Source organism: Ursus maritimus, unplaced genomic scaffold (assembly GCF_017311325.1).
Source record: "Ursus maritimus isolate PB19 unplaced genomic scaffold, ASM1731132v1 scaffold_12, whole genome shotgun sequence".
Taxonomy (NCBI): domain Eukaryota; kingdom Metazoa; phylum Chordata; class Mammalia; order Carnivora; family Ursidae; genus Ursus; species Ursus maritimus.
In genome coordinates, this window is record NW_024423564.1 from 62,471,415 (window position 1) to 62,493,286 (window position 21,872).

A 21,872-nucleotide genomic window follows, 5' to 3' on the forward strand; every position below is an offset into this window, starting at 1 on the left:
AAATCTCCTCAGATCTGAAATCCAAGACACTCGCTTTTCATTAATTCTGTGATTAGAAAAAAATAAAAAGTAACAAATGTAAAGATTTGTTTTATTTTCTACTGGGGGAAGGAGGAGGATAAATAGAACTGTTTTCCAATTTGCTCTCCACTGTATACACACATACCCACACGCATACATACACATACACACACCAAAAATACCCCAACAAAAACACAAAACAGAAAACTGAGAATCAAACACCAAAACACCCTCGAACTGCACCAATACTTCGTATTTTGACCAAAAGAATAGATCCTGGGAGGAAGTGCAAAATGCAAAATCAAATGACCGAAAAATGCTGAACAAACAGCATTATTAATATACAAAATATTTATATTACTGAACTAGTAACAGTTGATGTTCTCCATGTCTGTAAAACTTTGGAACCACATAGCTGATTTGTTAAATCTAGTCCATGCCAGCTTCCAAACTCCAGAAAAAATTTTAGTTAGCTTCATTCTTTGATGCCTCATCAAAATTTTCTACGAGATCTGGAAAAAAAAAAAAAAAGTAAATGAGTTAAAGATACAAAAAAAAGAAAAAGAGATAAATGAAATTCCTAACTTCTTTTTTTTTTTCCTTAAGATTTTATTTATTTATTTGACAGAGATAGAGACAGCCAGCGAGAGAGGGAACACAAGCAGGGGGAGTGGGAGAGGAAGAAGCAGGCTCCCAGCAGAGGAGCCTCATGTGGGGCTCGATCCCAGAACGCCGGGATCACGCCCTGAGCCGAAGGCAGACGCTCAACGACTGAGCCACCCAGGCGCCCCGAAATTCCTAACTTCTAACCCGAATAAAAACCAAACTGTGGCTATTAGAATTAGCCTGAAAACATACAGGACAAGAAGCAGAGACAAACTGGTGGCATTTCACTAACAATGCTTCATTTATCTGCTTTTAAAGCAGCAATCCTAAGGAAATGTTAGTCTTTTTTTGTCTATGCAAACTAAGGTGAACAACATTTTCATATGTCAATCACAATTCCTACGGAAATGTAACAATAACTATGCAAATTTAAAATCACAGTGATTCTAATTTAACAAATGCAGGCAGCAGAGCTTTGTGTGACAATTTCTGATTCTAAGTTCAAAATGGGAGGACTTTTATTATTTTTCATTAGATTGTATCCATATTATTGTGAATCAATTTAAATTCATGAGTTCACCATCAACAAAAATTGAAAGTCATTATACGATGAATTAAACGAGATAAACAGGCTCCTAAAAATCTCAGAGCTAAAGAAATGTCACTTACCTGGAACATCATCATCCTCTTCATCAATGTCTTCTGGTTTTGGTGCTTTGCTATCCAACACTACAAAATGTTTATTTTAAAATTAGTTCTTGAAAACAAAGGCCTTTATAGAACACTTACTATATTTATTCTTTTCTCCTTTCTAAATCTTATATAGTTGTTCAGAAAAAACTAAAAGATTGTCTGACCTAATACCATATTTTTTACTTAACACTAAAATCAGTAACACTTTAGCTTACTAGGTATATACTAAATACAGCTAGCAGTTTCAATGGGCAGTGAAGGTAAAATTTATTTGGAAAATGAAATAATTCTGATGAGCTGGAATAAAAAGACATTATAATTTATTCTATAAATTCCACATGCTTGAAATAGAAAATCAATATTCAAGACTTTCCATCTCTTCTGGTGTAAGAAAGTATCTAGCTATGTGGTATGGGCACTGATGTAAAAGGCTCTGTGATTTTTAGGAGTGACAAGACACATCTGAAACCAGGGCTATTGTGGAAATTCAGAACTTACAATTGCTGTGCCTATAGTTCAATCAACAGTATTAAAGAAAAATACAGTTCTCTAATAACAGTATCTTCTTCTTGTCATTAGTCAGAAGTGAATATCAAATACTGTCTGTAAATTGTGGTCTGCAGATCTTTTAGGTAATTAATTACCTCTCAACTCTATTATTACCAAAATGTATCCATATATTCTATATGCTACACTGCACAATTATTAAAGAAACAGATTCAAAAATGTATGAAGCATATGAGCAACATTTTTAAAAGTAAAATTAACATACAAGTAAATATAAAATGGGATACCTTTTAAATCATTAGGTTCTTTAGATTACAGTAGAGAAGGAAAGATACTAAACTGAAATACCTACCTTGCCGAGGGAACTGTTCAGCTAACTTCCTAAGACTTGTTAAGCTGTCAGCACCAAGCTGACTTAATATTCCAGGAAGCATTTCTGTGATTGGTTTGGCTTCTGCATGACCAGTAATTGCAAAGGTGTTAGCAGAAAGGGAAGCTTGGACTTTGGGATTGTTGAAATGAATAACTGTCCCATCATCTTTAATCATGTTCACCTGTATGATCACAGAAGAAAAATGTACTTCACATATTTGGAACAACTAAAACAGTACCTGTTTAAATAACAATTTAGCCAATTTTTTTTTTTTTTTTAACAATCCCAAGGTAGTAATTGTCTAAGCAGTAGATATGGGTGGAAAAAGACCCTAGTAGCAACAAAGTAAAATGGTGTAGCTGGCACAAATTACTAGGATGGTCAAGAAACAGTCATTTTATTATAGAATCTAGATTTTAAATTCAAAGACTTCTACTACTATGAGAAAGAAGTTCATGCCACATTTTAAAAATAATGGATTTATCAGCCAAGAAAGAACTGGCTTCTTAGTGAATTACCCATTATCTTACCCGATTTACACTATCAAACTAAATTGGTACACTTGGTGGGTGGGGGTAGCATTTTACTTCGGCAACAGGTTGTAAAGGGGTAATAGTGTATGATAAAAAATAACCACTGAAAATCCATAAAGAACACTCAGAAATTTAAACAGATGTTTCACTCCTCTGAACACTTAGTAAATTTACAAAAATTTCAATTTGTTCTCATGTCATTCTTTATAAAAGATTTTGTTAGTTCCTCTAACTCTTAAGTATAGCTTCTCAATAACTTTCGATAAGCCTTGTAAATGTCAAAGAAGCTCTCCAACCCACTTGCCTGGCCACCTGAGCATGTTTTATCAATCACTGGGAAACCTTTAAAATCATCCTCACATTCTTTTGGTAGCTTTCACCAACATGAACTGTTTCAGATTTGATTTTATCCATTGCCTGAAAAGGAAGGTTAAACATGCGCTATTTAAAATATTATTTTTCTCTCTCACTCATGCACTTTCTTATTGTGTTTTAGTAAAGCTGAATTTGCATAAGTTAAATGTATAAATAATGTGATTCCACTAGTAGTTGATTCCACTGGGTAAGTTACCTTCATGGTAACATGCTTATTATATAAGAAGGTTAGGAAAGTTAACTCTTGGCTACTTTAGAAGCATTTCATGATCCATCCAAAAACTGCCCTTGTCACAATCAAGCAGAGATGCTGAGTGTTCTCCATGGTCAGTGGAAGTGGGCTTTTCTTCCTCAAAGGTGATCACCACCACTGATAAGCACCAGAAAGGAAGGGGAACAAAAGGGCTTCTAAATTTCAGGCAAGACCTGGAACACAGAGAAAATAAAGGCAAATCCCCTGGAAAATTGTAACTAAGATCTACAAATAATTTCCCAAATTTTCTCTGACAAAAATCACTATCTGAATTCTACACCGTTCCCTGTATCAGTATTGTAATCAAGGTTCCACTACACATATTACACACAGTACACATTCAATCCAGCTGTTCTGAACATATACCATTTTGAGTTAAAATCAATTTATACTGACTCTAGAAAAAGATAAATTATATAGTTCTGAAGATAATTAGAGTTTAGGTAAAAAGTTTAACAGTAAAGTGGCTGAAAATTTGGAAGAGGAATGAATTGAGAAGGAGATGGCATAGTGGATGTAGAATGGACCGTTGTTCTCTATCTGTCCTAGAGTCACATAATTCTAGTATGGGAAAAGAATAAAGATATGGTAGGATTCTCTATTCCAAATCAAGACCAAATCTCTATAATAAGAGCATGAAAAGAGTCTTAAATATTAGAATTTGAGATATTTATTATTTACAAATGTTAAAAGTCACAAGAGATTTGAAATCAGTATTGGTCCAAAAGTCAGGCCATACATTTGCTGAACTTAGAGGTTTTCTAGTTCAAATTCCTTTTAGAGAAATAAATACTAAAGATGAGCTCTTGGTTAAGCAACGTATCCAAGGACAAATAGCTAGTTATATGCAAACCTAGAACCTGAACCTGGGTCCCCAACTTTCTGTTTAGTTTCCTTCCTGTGATGTCATTCTCATTCTTAAAAATGTTTATTTGCCTATAAAAATTCAATTCTGTGGCCTCGTGAAAGCTTGCCAGAGAATTATTTATCTCAGAATATAGGCTAAATGGAGAATGCGAAAAAACCCCAAACAGACATATGGATAATATATATCTTACTGGCTACAAAACAAGTAAGAAGCTAACACAGCACTCCCCCACCCCCAATTGTGAATTTTCCTCTGTTTAAGCTTCTTTACAAAAGGTTAAATGTTACATCATATCTTACAACCTGATAAAGGTCTTTGTAGTTTGAAATATGTTGAGTTTAGTGTGAAAATCAGGATGAATTCCATCTCAGGCTGTGAAATGGAAATAAATTTATAAATGGTTGTTTTAAATGGGGTTGCACAAAAGATGTAGCTTTGTGAATAGAAAGGTCCAGAAAGGGGTGGAGAGTTTAGTTAATTTTAGAATAGAGAATGAAGTATTAGAAGTTAAAGGCTAGAATATTTTATTTCTATCTACCATTCCTTCCTCTCTACTGAGCAAATAACATGGTTATATAAGGCTCCTAGATGCAAGCTATTAGAGACTATCAAAGGATGAATTGTTGGGCTAGGCAAGATCAGTTAGATACTTCCCCCACCCTTTTAGAGGCAAAAGAAAGGATAAGGAACTTGTTAAATTCACAAAGCAAATTGTATGCATTTCATATGGAGACTTCATTTTTCTAGTGATTTTATTGCTCTGTGGTCAACATAAGTAATACGATCTATATACAGTATAAAAATAAGAAGCAGACAAGGAAACAAAGACTATTAAACTAGCTACTGTCCAGCTCAGGTCCTTTTCCAATCAAACAACCCCTTTATATCAAAATGTTTTTTCCACTTTAACAGGTAGCTGAAGTAAAGGATGCTATTTGAGCTATGGAGGAAGTAGCATTTTTGAGACCCCAGTCCACACCACCAGATGCCCTTGCTCTTATTTTTTGCTCGAATAACACTGACATGTTTTGTAGCTATCAAAAAATGTTGTCTCTCATGCCTAGTACATTTACATATGCTGTTTTCACTGTTTAGAAGAACATTTTTCTGCTTCTTCACCTTGCAAATTCCCAGTGATCCAAGACTCTGTGAAAATTTAGGTTTATGTACTTTCTGTACTTCACGGGTATTGCAATTATATAGAATTGTCTTGTAGTATAATTGTGTTTGCAAGTCTTTGACTGTACTAGAAGGTAAACATCTTCTGATCAGAGCCCATGCCTTACTAGACATAGTATGCCCCCAAGTGTCCAGTACATAATAGTCACTCAAATTTGCCAAATGAATAGATACCTCAAATATAATTTATTTTAAAATCTTGGATGCTGTCAGACTTCAACTCCCCAAATGCTAGATAAAGGGGTCATCTCAAGTTTTAGAAATAGCTCCAGTAGTGCTCTTAATGAAGATGCCCAAAACCTCCTGAGCTATATCTTAGGCTTGACTTTTCCTATTGTTCTGACTTTTCAGAATCAGCCTGATTGCCCTACAGAATTCAGGGCATTTTAAGTCATTCTTGGCAACAGCTCAGTGGCTCCATTATGCTGTTATCAAAACCTTAACAACCCCTGCCTTTGCTGACCTCTGAGTAGTATTAATCACAGTAACCTTCTTTCTGGTAAATCTAATGGTTGCTTAGTCTTACATAGCAATAAGTTTTTATGGCTCTAGGAGGCTTACAAAGTTACCATTGACTCTACAGCTCTTGCTGATAACTGCCCTCTCAGTTCAGAGAGGAAGTTTAAATTCTTCCGTGTGATTTTTTTTTTTTTTTTTTATCCAAGCCCCCACTAGACTGGCTAGCTGGCAGTTCTGAGAATTGACAGTGATCTTAAAAATCAAGTTTTACTGCTACTCCTTCCTGTATATAGTGGCATTTATTTATCTATTTATTTTTAAAAGACTGTATTTTTTAATAATCTCCACACCCAACATGGTGGGGCTTGAACTCACAACCCTGAGATCAAGAGTCGTATGCTCTACCAACTGAGCCAGCCAGCCGCCCCTGTAATGGCATTTAAATGTTTATCAGGAAATTCATCTTTTATTGCCTTACTCCTATATCTTAATGGGGTGAAATAATAGACATTTTAAGAATAAGGCACACACGTGTCTGCGGTTTTGTGAGGCTAAGGGATGTAAAAGTTTGAAGATTATGGCCTTGGCGCATACTTCCATACGTATCTTTCACATTCAGTCCTTCTAAGCTCAGCACCTGCTTATTTCTAAAGTCTATATGAACATAACCTATTATTGTTGATAGGAGCTAAAACTAACAGCTGTCATTAAACTGTATGATATGCTGGGATCATTTTCTCTTATGCTCTGGAGGCAAGAGTCTAATGAGATGGATTCTCCACAGCTATGCTGTAGACAGTATAAAATGGCACAACCTTTTTGAAAAAGCAATTTGGCAACATGGGTGAAGAATTCTAAAATGTTCATGCTCATTCAGCCAGTAACTGTCTTCCCAAGAATCTCTCTGAAGGAAATCAGAGACAAAGATACATACACATTATGTATACTGAAATTAAATATGTGGGTTTTTTTTTTTTTAAGATTTTATTTATTTATTTGACAGAGAGAGAGGCAGCAAGAGAGGAAACACAAACAGGGTGAATGGGAGAGGGAGAAGCAGGCTTCCTGCTGAGCAGGGAGCCCAATGCGGGGCTTAATCCCAGAACGCTGGGATCATGACCTGAGCCGAAGGCAGATGCTTAACGACTGAGCCACCCAGGCGCCCCTAGATATGTGATTCTTTTATTATCAAAGCATTATAACATATTATAAATTAAGAAATGTTAAGTTATGGTATATCCATTTATTGGAATATACGTAGACATCTACACTGATGATTAAGAAGAGGTTTTTTTTTAAGATTTATTTATTTATTTTAGAGACAGAGAGAGGCGAGAGAGCATGAGCCGGAGGGGTAAAGGGAGAGAGAATCCCAAACAGACTTCACGCTGAGTGTGGAGTCCCGTACGGGGCTCAATCTCATGACACTGAGATCATGACCTGAGCCAAAACCAAGAGTTGGATGTTTAAATGACTGTACAAACCTGGTGCCCCAAGAAGAGTTTTTTAACGATATAAAACAATTTTTATAATATAATGCTACTTGGGGGGAAAAAAGATTTCAAATTGTGCACCTAGCTGCAGTCTCAAATATGTTAAAAGTACATGCATATAAAGATGGGAAAGAAATACAAAACTAATAGTAGTTATTTCTGGGTAGTGGGGATTATGATCAAATGTTAATATCTTCTTCATCTCTTCTGTAAACCCATAACTTCCTACAATAACTATATATTTTAAAGATTTTATTTATTTATTTGAGAGAGAGAGAGAGAGACCGCAAGTGCATGAGCAGGGGAAGGAGCAAAGGGTGAGAGAGAGGGAGGAGGAAAGAATCTCAAGCAGACCCCGCACTGAGTGTGGAGCCCAACACGGGGCTTGACCCCACCACCCTGATATCATGACCTGAACCAAAACCAAGAGTCAGATGCTCAACCAACTGAGCCACCCAAGTGCCCCCACAATGACAAAATATTGGAAGGGGGAAGCTATTTTAAAAACAGAAAACGTGTGGGATAACTGGGTGGCTCAGTCAATTAAGCATCTGCCTTTGGCTCAGGTCATGATCCCACAGTCCTGGGATCGAGTTCCTCATCGGGCTCCTTGCTCAGCAAGGAGCCTGCTTCTCCCTCTGCCTGCTGCTCCCCCTGCTTGTGTTCTCACTGTCAACTAACTAAATAAAATCTTTAAAAAAATAAATAAAAACAGAAAATGTTCATCAACAGATGAATGGATAAATGTGGTATTATCCATATAATGGAATATTATTCAGCTATAAAAGAAGTGAAGTTCTGATACATGCTAAAACATGGATGAACCTTGAAAACATTAAGCTAAGTGAAGTAAGCAAGACACAAAAGGACAAACACTGTATTACATGAAATATCTACAAAGGCAAACCCACAAAGACAAAAAGTAGGTTACAGGCTATCAGGGGTTGAGGAAGAAGGGATGGAAAGTTATTGCTTAATGGATATAGAGTTTTGGTTTGGGATGATGAAAAATTTTGGAAATAGGGGTGCCTGGGTGGCTCAGTCCGTTAAGTGTTTGCCTTCAGCTCAGGTCATGATCCCAGGGTTCCTGGGATCAAGCCCAGCATCGGGCCCTCTGTTCAGCGGGGAGCCTGCTTCCCCCTCTCCCTCTGCCTGCCGCTCCCCCTGCCTGTGCTCTCTCTCTCTCTGTCAAATAAATAAATAAAATCTTAAAGAAAAACTTTGGAAATAGATAATGGTTGTGGTTGCACAACACTGTGAATATAGTACCACTGAATTGTACTTAAAAATGGTTAAAATGACAATTTTGTTACATATATTTACCACAATAAAAAAATAGTAAAAAATAGGGGCGCCTGGGTGGCACAGCGGTTAAGTGTCTGCCTTCGGCTCAGGGCGTGATCCCGGCGTTACAGGATCGAGTCCCACATCAGGCTCTTCCGCTATGAGCCTGCTTCTTCCTCTCCCACTCCCCCTGCTTGTGTTCCCTCTCTCGCTGGCTGTCTCTCTCTGTCGAATAAATAAATAAAATCTTAAAAAAAAAAAAAAAAGTAAAAAATAAAACAAAAACCCAAGAAACAGGATCTTAAAAGATAAAGTAAGGCTGCTATGGAATGAAAAGGTGAATGGGACATGGTGTCTCCCTTTTATTCTCCTGTACTCAGAGCTGTCCACCCACTGGCACCTGAGGCTCTGGTTGGAGGAAGAAGGAATTGTGGCTAAGAGTCAACCAAGGTCCTCCTTCTGGTATAAGTGGTTCAGGAAAAGTAAGAACTAGGAAGAGGAAAATATAAACAGTAAAACTTATGTGTACAATTACAAAATTTATATTCTCAGCCCTGTTTTCCTGAGCTCCAGCTTCCTATGGCTAACTTTTTTTTTTTTTTTAAAGTAATCTCTGTGCCCAACATGGGGCTTGAACTCACAACTCTGACATCAAGAGCTGTATGCTCCACTGAATGCGCCAGCAAGGCCCCCCAATGGCTAACTTCTTGAGAATAATTCCATCTCAAATAATCAGTATCCCTTAAACTTAGCCCCAAACAAACTCATCATGGGAGTCAGCATGCTACAGACTATAAAGAATAAACATGGTCTTTGATATCAAGACTTTTATAATCTGAAAAAAAGACTAACTGGTTAATAATAAATCATTATACCCCACAATATGAGGTTGTCATTAATAAATGTATTATAGCAGAGCAATTTACGTTGTGGAAGTACAGAGAAAGGGCTGATTAATTAATTAGGTCTGGAAATAAAGGAAAAGTTTCACAGAGGCAGAATTATATCCTAGTTACAAAAGAAGATGTCCTTTGAATATAAAACACTATGAAGCAACTAGACCAAATGGATCAGATTCAGATTTTTGGTGACATTTCTTACCAAATAAATCTGATAAAATCAATCGTTTCTGAGAAATGGAACAGAACCCATTGTTGATAGATAGATTTATGTTATCAGGTAATGACAGGTGAGACAGCACGGTCACTATAATCAACTACATTACCAAATAAGAACCACCAAATACCTTCAAATGTCATAGAATATAAAACACTTTTAGAAATTTAGCTCTGGATTATAAATCTCTTGGGGTTTTCCTAGGAATTCCCTCCAAAAACCTAGGCTTTTGTATGAAATAGTCTCTGACACTCCCATGCCCCTTACTTTTTGACAGCTTTGGATTTCTCTGTCTTCGGTAACATGTAAAAGAAATCTATGACTAATTTATTAACCAAATCAACAAACTAATGAATACATAAAGACCAGAGAAGCTTGTCTTAATCCAAACAGTCCTTCAGTCTTTAAAGTTTCTAAAGAGGACATAAATTAAGCTTTGGGAGGGGGAAAAAAATCACCAATACCAACAGCTTAGAAAGTAAGATTAGAACTTTACTTGGCAGAAGTACATTCCATGAATTTTTGGAACCCACCACTGATCTCCCTGTTCCCCACCCACCAAAGGTTTAAGTACAAAAAACACAGTAATATTATTTTTTGTTTTACAACAATGGCAATGGTGTCTTCTCTTTTTGAAAGTTTTTATATGCTTTTCTTAAACTGGCGAAAAACAGAAAGATAGTACATTCCTCAGAGGTCAGGACTTTTTTTTTTAAAAAGTAAACTCTACACCCAATGGCTGGAACTCATGACCCCAAGATCAAGAGTCGCCTGCTCTCCTGACTAAGCCAGCCAGGTGCCCCAGAGTTCAGCACTTTGAAACAAGTTTCAAACATTCCAAATAAAAAATAACAGAATTGTAATTAATGTGTTTCTTCTATTCTAAGATATATTTTTTCACATCTTAGTGTTTCTGAAAAATTCTGTACATATGTTTTCATGTTTACATTTAATGCAGTACTTTCTTTTCTCCTTCCAAAGAGCTGTTTTTAAACTAAGTGTGTGTCATCATTTTCTTTAAAAAAATTTTGAAAAAACTCTACTTTAAACTTAGTAACACAAACATAATGTTTGAGGCAAGCCAGGTTATATATAGTATACTAGATATTCCTACACAAAATCTGCGAAGTGTTATATAAAGTACAAACATCTTAGCTCTCAAAAAACCAATTTTAGAAAGAGGGAAAGAAGGAGAAAAGTAAAACTCCTTCCCATCTTAGCTTCAAATACTCAGAAATTTTATAGCTGTTACCTTGCATTGTTAATTATCTCTATGCATATTTTCTCTGTGTAATTAGTCTGTGAGGGCTGGAAGACCTCATACACACACAGGGTTAGGGTGCAATGAGAGTGTGTATGTGCTTATTTTGTAGCATTAATTTTTTCAAAAAAAAAATGTTTTTTTAAGGTTTATTTGGGAGGGAGAGAGAGGGAGAGACAGAAGAACAGGGGGAGGCGCAAGCAGACTCCTCGCTGAGCATGATCCCAGGACTCTGAGAATCACGATCCAGGGCTGAAGTTAGATGTTTAACCGACTAGGCCACCCAGGCGCCCCTGTAGCGTTAATTTTCTGTGCAACGTCTTAGAGCTATGACTCCTCAAAAAGTTAGAACTGCCATCAGTAGTAGCAACAAAAAGGAATTCACACCACAGTTTAATAAATGCTATAATAAAAGTAAATACAGGGCATTATGGAGGCACATTGGAAAGGCATCTGACCTTTCTTTACACAAATGTGTAAGTGTGCTATCAGGAAGGCTTCTGGGAGAAATAATGCCTGCATCAAGACCAGAAAAAAGAGAAATATCAATGTCCTTGGAAATACTGATAGGTATTTCTTTTATATGCAATGGTGTAACAAATGAATTCTGCATGGTAGGTGTTTAATAATACAGGGTATAAGGCAGAAGATACTTTCTTCCTATGGTCGGGAGTTGATGGATAAGGGGGGAGCAGGAGGAGAGGAAAAGGCCAAGAGAGGATATAAGAAAGTGCAAATGGAAAGACCAAAAGCAGGATAAGCTGATGAACAGAATGAACTCTGGTTTTAACACTTAGAATCCAGCACTTACTGGCTAAGTGATCTTGGGGAGGTACCTAATTCTGTCTCAGCTTTCTCCTCTGTAACCAATAACAACTGACTCAAAGAGATACTGTAAATCTGCAATGGGATAATACGTATTTGTCTCATTATCTAATTAGTTTCCCTACTAGACTGTAAGCTCCAAAGGACAGAGACAATGAATAATAACTTATGAACTACTATCTAGCAAGTCCTTGGCAAAATGCTTGGCACACAGTAGATGTCCACTAAGTGTTCACTATCATTGCTTTATTAGGACAATTTCAAATACAAAAATACCATCACCTCAGCACTGCATTGTAACAAGTTTGGCTGTATTCTGAAAAGGTCAAAGACTGTTAACTGATTGGTTTCCTTATTTTATTATAAAACATTTATACAATTAATGCTCTCTGATCACAAAAAGTTTTATTAATTATAAGAACCACAAAATGTCCCAAATCTGAACAAAAACAAACATTTAGAAAAACATGCCCTTAGAGATATTACATAGTTAAATCTATACTTCAAGGAGGTATAAATAGAATCTTTTCCCCTCCGTAAAGAGATGTTTTTCAACCAAGGGTGACTTTGTCCCCGAGGGGGCATGTGACAAAGTCTGAGGACATTTTTGGTTGTCATAACTTGGGGGGGGTAAGTGGGGACTACTGGTATCTATTGGGTAGAGGCCAGGGAAACTGCTTAAACATCCTACAATACATAGGACAGTTCCCACAATAAAGAACTAGCTGGTTCAAAATGTCAATAGCGCTGAGGTAGCAGGGTGGGGAGGGGGAGTCAGAAAGTAGAAATGTAGGCATAGACATAAGATTGCCACACTTATAAGTTGTTTAGGTTTAACATTATCAGAGTTACTGTCTATTACTCCAACTTACTCTTTTTTTTTTCCCACCAAGCTTTGGATTTTTTAAAGAGAGGTTTAGATTTTTGTTTTTCCTCATACATAACCCAGATAAAGAGAATGATCTCTGAAAATTATTTTAGGTCAATAAAAATACATAAAAGCTTTCAATAACTCAGAAGAAAAAAATGCATATAAAATGCTTAATTTCAAGACTTGCAAATGAAGTTCTAATCTTTATCAGAGTAAGAATGCATAGGCACATCAAGCTAAAAGGAAGAAAAAATACACATATCTTACATTTTTTACTATTTTATCAGTATACTGATTTTGAAAATACAAAGCAGATTTAAATGATATATTAATATTTATTCATATATGCACTGTAGAAGGAACATGTGGCCATTTCACTGCCTTTTCTTTGGTACTCTGCTATTTATTAGTGACCCTTGCCTCCACATTATTTCTGATCCGTTTTATAGCACATGTGCATTAATGATTGTTAAAAATCATTATGTGATTGGTACCATGTGAGGTGGTACCACATATAGTAATGATATCATTAAATATAATTTAACTTAAACATTCAATTTAATTTATGGCAGTGAAAATTTAAACACTGGTTACTATTAGAAATGGATTTATCAGGTAGAAATAAATCTAGATGGTAACAGATCATAAATGGCTGATGTTATCTTTTTTTTTTTTTTTAAAGATTTTATTTATTTATTTGACAGAGAGAGAGACAGCCAGCGAGAGAGGGAACACAAGCAGGGGGAGTGGGAGAGGAAGAAGCAGGCTCACAGCGGAGGACCCTGATGTGGGGCTCGATCCCATAACGCCGGGATCACACCCTGAGCCGAAGGCAGACGCTTAACCGCTGTGCCACCCAGGCGCCCCTGATGTTATCATTTTTCTTGAGTATCTTTTGAAATAACATCAGTCTTTGGCTTCATATTTGAGGAAAGCAGTATTACCAAAATATAATAAGTGATTTAAAAAATTTAACCAATAATTTCCAGAAAAGTTCTAATTAAAATCCAATTCATGTAAAGCTATTGCTAGAGCTTCTTGGCTGAGGTAATAAAGAGATACTGTTGTGTAGAAAGGGAAAAAAATCCACCTTATTTGAAGAAATCCTGGAGTTTATTTCTATATTATTAGAAAAAAAATCTTGTTTTGTATGAAAATTCAAGAGCAGTTCCATAATTTTGTCACATATGCCAAATAGTTTGAGTCAGAAAAGTATGATGAATTTCTTATCTGTCAACTAAAATCATTTTTTTACAATCATCCATTTTTATGCAAGCAAATTTTATACAATAAGCAAATTCAACATCTAGTCCTTCAAAGACACCTGACTGACAATATCTGATTCTTCTAAGCTGAAATTTTACATTTGAGAAGTACAGATAATTATTTGTGAATGTGCTACTTGTCCACATAATTTAACAATTTACAAAACAATAACAATTTACGAAATGATCATACCTCTTCAATACCAGCTATATTATTCACAGCCAGTTTTTTTAGAGAACTCTGAAGTTTTTTGTCATCAGCTGTAGCTGTTCTATGTACCACCTTCTTCTTTCTGCGAGCTGTACCCTGAAAAATAACCAAACAGAAGTGTTAGGATGCCTTGCATCTGGCAACTGCAGTCACATGTCTTCCTATTCACAATACTCTAATTAAAACCCACGTAAGAAATTGCTGACTTAATAGTAATGACTAAGAAGACTGCTCAGAGTTGGGACTGTCAGTCTAACCCAGATTTTTGAGGGTCAGTTCTACTCAGTTCTTATTTTTTCCAATATCCATTTATCATTTCAATATATTATGTTTCAAAAGTTTTCTAATAAAAAATAAAATACAATTGTGTGTTTTATAAAAACACCCAAACATTACAAGGAACACTTTTTCACAGTACCTACTGCCCCCAGTATTTTATTTTATTTTAAATTATTTTAATTTAATAAAGTTAAATCTAAAGATATTCTGAAACTTTGAAGAGTCTGACATAATTAAGAATCAAATGCCTACAACTGAGTGTTCTACATTCCTAGAATCTAGGAATGAAAAAAATCAAGTTCTTACTTCAAGAAGCATACATTACAGTGGGATGGAAAAGTCAATAAATATATAAACAAATTAGATCCTTTCAAATGGGATAAGGGTATTAAGGAAAGAAACCCTAACACAGTAGTAAGAGTATTTATTGGATAGGGCCAAAGCACTACTTTATTAGAATGTTCAGGGAAGGCCCTCTGAAGAGGTGACATTATGAGCTGAGACCCATGGGAAGATCTAGGGGAAGAGCGATCCAAGCAGAATGAAACAAGAGAGAACCTACTGTTTCTACACAGAGAAAGCAGGTCACCATGGTTTTGGCAGAGTGAACAAAGGAGGAGGAGGAGGAAAATGCAATCAGAAACATAGGCAAGGGCCAAATCACATAACCTAGAATGCCATGGGGAGGAGTTGGATTTTATTCTAGTTGCAATACAAAAGTTTTGAGCATGGGAATGATTTGATCTCATTTATGATTTTTACAGATGACTGAAGTTGCTGTGGAAAATGACTATAATCAGATCAATCAGGAAGTTACTAGAGTAGTCTTGATGAGAGAGGAGAGTTCTGGCAGTGGAGATGGTGAGAGCTTAGACGGTCAGAAGAACCAACATGCTGATGGATTGGACGTGGGATATGAGGGAAAAAGGAATCTAGAATGATGCTTAGAACACTGGCCCGAGCAAACAGTCTGACAATTATACTAGTCACTGAGACAGAAAGAGCTCATTTCTAAATGGATACTTTAAAACTCTAAATATATATTTCCATTGAAAAACTATTTAAAATAATGGATTAAATTCCTGGGCCAATTTAAAAAAGTATAACCTAAAGCAGAAATAAAACATTACCAAAAGAAGCCTAAGTCTTGAGGGCTAAATCTTTCTGAGACCTGGCAGGAGGAAAGGAAGCAAAGTTTCCATCTCTGGGTAATTCCTGCAGTAATTAGGGAATCAGCTTTACAGAGAGTAGTTAGGGGCTTCAGTCTCAGCAATGCTGGTGGGAGTGGAAGAGAGTTCTGTGAGTAGCAGCAGAGGTTGTGACAAAACCCAGCTGCTGAAGGATGGACTATGGATAACTATTTTCATAGATGATCATTTATTTATGAAGTGTTCCTTACTCAGGGATAGCTCAATTGCTTGCTGTATGCCTCAAATGAAATGATCCCCAGGCACCTCAAATTCAACATGTCTAAAAGCTTATCAGTCCATCAAACTATTCTTCCTATATTTCCTAAGTTTTATAGCTCGTGTTACCACCATATACCTAGTCTTTAAAACTAGAAATCTGGGGGTCATCCCAGACTCTTTTTCCTCTTCATGTGAGTTATGTCATTCCAATTCCTAAATCTGTGTTCCATATAGTACAGCAGCAGCCTCTCAACTGTTCTCCTCTATGCCAGACTTCCATTTCATTCCATTTTCCAGGTTGCCAGCACCTAAATTTCTAAAATAACTGTTTTTAAAATCCTTCAATAGTTGCCCCTTGCCTGTAGGATAAAATCCTATACTCCTTAATATGGCATATAAGACTATGATACAACCCTGAAACCTGGTTGTTTCATCTCCTACCATTCTTTAAACATTATGTAGTCCGAACTCTAACTGTACAAGCAAGCCATTCTATCAAGCAGCATTCTCTTACAGCATCTTAGGTGCCTTAGCACGTGTGAGAACGACGATCCCCTTTTTACTCTACTCACTTACCCTCACCTATCTACCTAGTGATAAATTCTTGTTTGTTCTCCAAATCTCAGCTCAGTGATGACTTCCTTGTCCCTCCTAGGCAACAGCACCTTGTACTTCATTTTAACATTTACTATTTTGTAGTGTAGTTGTGAGCATGTCTCTCTTCCAAGCTAAGCTGTGTCAAGAGAAGAAAACCTTGACTAGTTTATCTACTATGTGCTTGGCACATAGTAGGTGCACAGCAAACTAGTTAAATGAATGAATGTGCCAACCACCTGGTTTAAAATATATAATAGTAGATGTGATGACTGAAGCTCTTCCAGGTATATTCTATGGTTCCTTAATATCCCTAGTTTTTGCATTGGTATATTACATTATACTTTATGCTACAATGTGACCACTTTGGTTACATGAATGTATTAATATGACTCCAGGGTCGTATAACTGTATCACTATGGAAGGAGAAAGTACTAGTCACTTCTTCCCTTCCCCTTCTATCTCCATCCCTAGGAGCCGTGGTTATCATCAAAGTAAATGAAAAGTATAGCTGCTACATAGTGTCCTATCTATCCCCTTCCCAGGTCTGAGCTGAGTTCTATTCTCACTTTTCCTTCTACAAAGATTATACTGGGCAGAGATAAGGGCAGAGTATTCTCCTTGAGCTGGGGGCTAGAGCTGAAGGGAATCAAAGATTCTCAGAATGAGCTCTTCCTTAGGCTTCAAAGTTCATGGAAAAAGACTGTGCTCACATTGACCAACACAGAAGAAGAGGCAGGAATTTAGCAGGAAAACCTAGCAATGAACAAAACATACATCAGCTTGAGCATATCCAGTTAAACCTAATAAACCTAACTGTAGAAGTAGATGTATCCAGTCAAGATGAGGTAACCTCAACATCTAGGGTGCCCTGCAAATGAGTCTAACATAATAATAACTACCGTTTATTAAGTATCTACTCTGTGCCAGGTACCATGTTAGGTGTTTTACAAGTATTACTCTAATCCTCAGAAGCATCTTATGCAGGATTAATTCTGTTTTGCAAATGGGAAGATGGAAGCCTAACAAGGTTGGATAATTTTTTCATGTCAGGTAACTACCAGAAGTTAAGAGGATTAAAACAAAGGTGGGTGCTTCCATTGCACCACCAGACAGAGGTGTCTTCTAGTTACCTATTTTAAATGTAGACAAGTTATTGTCAAATTGGAATGTGGTTTAATCTTGATTATTGAGAAGATTTTAGATTTTTAATGACCACAAATCCAAAATAATACCACTATCTGGTAATAATACATTCTCCTCTCAATTTTTCTTATGCCACACTCACCTTGCCCCCTATCCGGACCTGAGCCTGAAGTTTGGCTAACTTTTCTTGATTCATGCTGTTGGTAAATCTAGGGGGGGAAAAATAGATTTGTTAAAGTCACTGTTTTACCAAAATAAAATAACTGTTTATACAACAGTACCTTCTGGTTCACTAGGCTTGCAATATGCATCACTACCACGATCATATTAATACTGTCTACATATTCTTATATTAATAACTTGTTCTAGCTTCATAAACCAGATATTAAGAGAACCAAAATTAAGTAAGACCGCAGGGAGTCAAATATATGAATAGAAAATAGAATGGGACTCAGAGTTACCTATTTAAAGATCCCTCCTTAAAAACAAAATTCATGGGGCGCCTGAGTGGCTCAGTCCGTTAAGCGTCTGCCTTTAGCTCAGGTCATGTTCCCAGCATCCTGGGATGGAGGCCCAGTCAGGCTCCCTGCTCAGAGGAAGCCTACTTCTCCTTCTCCCTCTGCCCCTCCCCCCTGCTCATGCTCACGCGCACCTGCGCGCGCGCTCTCTCTCTAATAAATGAATAAAATCTTAGCCCCCCCCCCAAAAAAACCCATATCAAAATTCAGTTCTTTGGCATTCAGTAAAACCTACCCAATTATAAAATCTCTAGACAAGCCAGTTTTTCCCCCCAGAGATTTTTATAGCAGAAAGCAGTTACCAAATGTTATTAGCATAACCTTTAAGTAGACTTTTTCCCCCCAAATCATAAATGAAGCATATATAACCTTGTAACCACAAATAGAACCCCACCCAAAAAAAAGTTGGACAAAGAAGAAACTCAACAATAGGCTCTCTAGCTGTCAAGATATGAGGTAGTCATATCTTCTGTTCAAGGTCAGATGGTATGTTAATAACAGGAAAAGAGAGCCAGATTTTCAGACATTCAGCACTTCAGTAGCCCTTTCCACAGAGTTCATTCAATATCTTGCACTGATATAGTACGTCACAGTTGCCAAGATATTCTTGCATACACGGTAAGGATACTTCACTGCACAATTTGATAAAAACATCTCTGCTACATTAATTCTAAATTTTTGTGTGTGTTTGGGGGGGAGGAGATTCTTAAAACTAAGCTTTTTAAGGTTAATTTTGATTTTGAAAATTCTAAGACAATTGCAGTCATAAATCCTAATCTGATGAGTGATATTCCTACTAAACAAAAAAGTTCTTAAGTTTATAATGGGTTGTAACACTCCACACTATATAAAAATAAAAGCCAAAGTTAAGGGGAACTAGGTACTCAGCTACTAAAGCGTCTGCCTTTGACTCAGGTCATGATCCCAGAGTCCCTGGATGAAGCCCTGCATCGGGCTGCCTGCTTGGCGGGGAGTCTGCTTCTCCCTTGCTCATGCTCTCTCTCTCAAATAAATAAATAAAAATCTATAATAATAATAATAATAATAATAATAATAATAATAATAAAAGCCAAGGTTAAAAGTCTTGTTTTACTTGTTCTGTGGACCAACACATCATTACTAAGATGTGAGAGAGGGAATAAAAGCTGTTATCAAAAACTTTTATGGCCAATTCTCTAACCTCTTTATAATTACCATTCACTTGAAAAAGATAATGTCTTTGAGAGATGAAAGAGATTCAAAGATTATATAAGCACTAACTATTCTGTATTCTGACACTGTACTTTAGCACTAACCTCTATATATATGCTTCAAGGCTAAATAAAGTCCAGTTCCCAAATAACATGCAGAATTTATGATTCCTAAATCTTTGCCCAGCACTGTATCACAATGCTCAGCAGCTAAAAACACTCCTTTACAGGAGGAATACAAAGCCAGAAGGCTTAGGTGTACGCCAATCTCAACTTGGCCACAGACTTCAATTTGCTGATGCAAATCCCAATGTCTATACTCAATATCCACAGAAAAGGACCAATATTCATTTTTCCCAAAGGAACGTGGTCATGAAAGTACAGTAAACTAACAAAAGAACCTAAAAATTTTTTTACAAAAAAAGGGCTAAGTGAAAATATTAGAACTAGAACAGGGTAAACCTTCTGGGACTCTTCTGCATTTTGAAGTAATAATCCCCAAAAGAAGAGATGGAAGACAGGAGACTGAAGTCAAGATGAAGAGCCTTGACTTGTTTGAAACAAAAGCAAAAACAAAATTTAACTCTTTTTATCAATGTGTAGATGAAAGAACAGATTCCATTCCATGTAATCAGTACAACAGAAAACTTGTTCCCAAGAATTATCTCAGCGAAAAAGCATTTTAGGGAGGTTGTAAACTCAAGCGGGGTGGGGAGGAAGAAAGGTGGAGCAGGTTGGGGTGTGTGGAATTGAAGTAGTAAAGAGGATTGGACTCAGTCTATGAGAGATGAGATGGCAAGCTGGGAATCTGGACTAGACCTCAAAGATCACCTGATTTAATTCCCTAGTCCTCAATCTACCTTTACTTCATTGTACCCATTATTTCTGTATTGTATGTGAGGCCATCTCAAATACCTGCAAGCAACAGCAGAGTATAAATAAATTATAAACAAATAAAATAGTTCACCTCTCTCCTAATTTGGTTTGGAAATGAGGGTCCAAAAGGGAGAAGTCACTTCCTAGACCCAAAAGGGAGCAGTAACTTCCTAAGAACATAAATTACTGAATTTTTCCTTGAGGATTCTAGGACTGTTTTGTCCTTTACTCAAGGACTCAAGAAAGGTGTAAATAATGAGGTTATAATCAGTATTTACTGAGTGCCTAAGTTCCAAGCATTATGGTAGGCACTTTCACCATGTTTACATAGCATGCTTACGCACAGATAAAATAATTTCAACCTTTAGTCCCAACTTTTTATTATGCGAGGTTCCTCTAAGAGAAGCACAAGTTTTGAAATCAGAAGGATCAAGGTTCTACCACTTAGGACTTCAGAAAGGCATTTTACTTTCTGAACTTGTGTTCCTTCTGTATTAGAAAAGGTTTAACACTACACAACTCACACGGTTGATTTAAGGGTTAAAGGTTAAGTTATCAAGCACAGGGTATGGTTCACAGTAGATACTCAAAAACTGGTAACTATTGTTACCACTCCCGAGGGGACAGCTATGGTGTAAGTGAAAGAACGTGGGAACGGAAGTTGAAACCGCCATTCACTAGCTGTGTAACACGGTGCGCGTCGGTCAATTTCCTGACAGCCTACTATGCATCAGGCAGTGTAACGGGGCTACCGAGATGGTCAAGATAATTTCTCAGGGAGGGAAGCAGAACTGTAAACAAATACTGCCATTACGAGGTGAAGAGAGCTGCAACGGAATTCAGTCCCAAGCGCTTGGGGGCCAGGGGTTGCTAACCTCAGTTTCCCTATCTGTAGAGTGGGAGGATCAAATGAGATGACGACAGATAGGCTGTTGTCACAGCATTGTTGTTGTGAATAAAGAAGAGTAACAAGAGAGAGGCGGGGGACCACCCGGCTCCTGGGACTGACTCTGGGCGGCAACAGCGCGGAACCCCGCCGGCCCCCACAGGGAGCGGTGGTGCTGGGGACCTTCCCTCAGGTGCCGACCCCCAGCTGCGCCGCCGGTAACCGACAAGCCAAACGAGCCGCCTCCGCCCCCACTCAGCGCGCCACGGCGGAAGTGGCAGCCCGAGTAGTTGGCGGGTGTCGGAAGAAGAGGGCGGGGGGAGACCGTGCACAGCGGCCTATGGCCGTGGAGTGGCGGGACCGCCGGGGGTCTCACCTGAAGCAGGGAGGGTCCTCCAACAACAGCACGCGGCAAGAGCAAGATGGCTGCCTCAGTCGAGACAGAGAAAGACGACGGCAGCAGCGGCGGCGGGAGCGGGGCCCACGTGACACAACCGGCTCCGCCTCTCTCTCTCTAACCAGAGCAGCCTATCCCGGGGAACGCATATATGAACTACAAAACCCAGCCTGCTCTGCGCCTCCCAATAGAAATGCGGCAGGTGCAGGGGGCCGCACTGCATTCTGGAGCTTGCAGTCTCCCGAGAATTCCATTGTGTCTGTGCCTACAAATTGGTAGGGATCTGAATAAAAAAGAGGTGTGTATTTTTGTTTGGGTGTGTACTTTTATCGCGTGTCTTTCCTTAGCATTAACTCCGCACTGTCGGACTTAACTACTGCGGAC

At 37.6% G+C, this 21,872-nt stretch overlaps 1 protein-coding gene across 2 annotated transcripts; it reads right to left on the reverse strand.

Annotated features, from left to right (window-relative positions):
* Positions 1-74: 74 nt before the first annotated feature.
* On the reverse strand, positions 75-21,621 carry BTF3L4 (basic transcription factor 3 like 4). Of its 2 annotated transcripts, XM_040627311.1 has the most exons (6): positions 21,468-21,621; positions 17,764-17,830; positions 14,176-14,289; positions 2,180-2,381; positions 1,297-1,356; positions 75-533 (listed from the first exon to the last, which is right to left on the reverse strand). In XM_040627311.1, the coding sequence occupies exons 2-6, from the start codon at positions 17,815-17,817 to the stop codon at positions 487-489; spliced, it is 477 nt and encodes a 158-aa protein (XP_040483245.1). In that variant the 5' UTR covers positions 17,818-17,830; positions 21,468-21,621; the 3' UTR covers positions 75-486. The 2 variants fall into 2 exon arrangements, with proteins under 2 accessions (XP_040483245.1, XP_040483246.1); XM_040627312.1 differs by lacking the exon at positions 17,764-17,830 and having other exon boundaries at positions 21,468-21,593.
* Positions 21,622-21,872: the final 251 nt, after the last annotated feature.

What these genes read in the sequence shown, in the direction of transcription:
- BTF3L4 (XM_040627311.1), bottom strand. Translation starts at nt 17,817, where the DNA reads ATGAATCAAGAAAAGTTAGCCAAACTTCAGGCTCAGGTCCGGATAGGG. An exon ending in ATATAGCTGGTATTGAAGAG is followed by an intron (nt 2,382 to 14,175) that starts GTATGATCATTT and finishes GTGATCATACAG; the next exon opens with GTGAACATGATTAAAGATGA. An exon ending in TGAACAGTTCCCTCGGCAAG is followed by an intron (nt 1,357 to 2,179) that starts GTAGGTATTTCA and finishes AACATTTTGTAG; the next exon opens with TGTTGGATAGCAAAGCACCA.